The sequence below is a fragment of the Eimeria mitis genome, genomic scaffold (genome assembly GCF_000499745.2).
Source record: "Eimeria mitis Houghton genomic scaffold, Emh_scaff2300, whole genome shotgun sequence".
Taxonomy (NCBI): domain Eukaryota; phylum Apicomplexa; class Conoidasida; order Eucoccidiorida; family Eimeriidae; genus Eimeria; species Eimeria mitis.
In genome coordinates, this window is record NW_013570631.1 from 4,674 (window position 1) to 5,671 (window position 998).

The 998-nt window shown below is 57.0% G+C and overlaps 1 protein-coding gene across 1 annotated transcript in view; it reads left to right on the forward strand.

Annotated features, from left to right (window-relative positions):
- Nucleotides 1-619, forward strand: part of EMH_0051740 (uncharacterized protein) — a gene marked incomplete at both ends in the record, with an annotated part of 3,416 nt that extends 2,797 nt beyond the window's left edge. Inside the window, one exon of the mRNA XM_013496798.1 lies at nt 1-619. Coding sequence (XP_013352252.1) covers nt 1-619 — 619 coding nt within the window.
- Nucleotides 620-998: the final 379 nt, after the last annotated feature.

The following is a 998-nucleotide window of genomic DNA, read 5'->3' on the forward strand; positions in this document are numbered from 1 at the left end:
GCACATGCAGCAGCCACACATGCAGCAGCAACAGCTGCAGCAGCAACTGCAGCAGCAGCAACTGCAGCAGCAGCAGCAGCAGCAGCAACAGCAGCAAGCGGCAGCCCTGCACCTACAAAGCAGCCCACCCTGCCACATCCCCGCAGCTGTGGCTGCTCAGATAGCCTACAGGGAGGCCAAGAACAGACAAGCAGCAGCAGCAGCAGCAGCAGCAGCAAGTGCAGCAGCAGCAGCAGCAGCAGAAGACTGCGGGCGGGCTTCATCAAGGGGTGATGAAGACCCAAGGGGCCCTTGGGGGCCCCCGGGGGCCCCCCAGGGCCCCTTTGCTGCACGGCGAGAGCTGCCGTGGTTAAGGAGACTCGGGTCAACGCAGCAATACAGCAGCAGCAGCAGCAGCAGCAGCGGCAGCAGCAGCAGCAGCAGCAGAAGCTGTAAGGGGGCCGCCAGCAAGGGCCCCTCTGCGGGGCCCCTGACGGAGAAGAAATGCCGGGGGGCAAAGGTACCTCGGCCAGAGGCTGCTGATCTGCTGCTGCAGCAGCAGCAGCAGCAGCAGCAGCAGCAGCTGTGGAGCTTACAAGGAGAGGGAGACGCAGCAGCAGCAGCAGCAGGGGAGCAGTGAGCTGCTGCCTTTGTGTGTCTCCTTTATTGTTTTTGTTTGTCTTTGTGTTGGTGTGTATAAATTTATTTTATTATTTTTCTGTCTCTTTCTTTATTTTGTCTCTTCTTTTCTTTCCTTGTTGCTGCTGTTGTTTTTATTGTGTTGCTGTTTGTGTTGCTGCTGCTGTTGCTGTTGCTGTTGCTGCTGCTGTTGCTGCTGCTGTTGCTGCTGTCTTTGTCTTCAATCGCGGTGTCTCCTTTCTTTGTCCCTCCGCCTGTCTCTGTCTCCTACCACCTCCTCACCAAAACTTTGCTGCTGCTGCTGCTGCTGTTGCTGCTGCAGCAGATGGTAGAGTGAAGCAACCGAGACACTCCGACGATCTTTTATCTCTCCAGGGAAA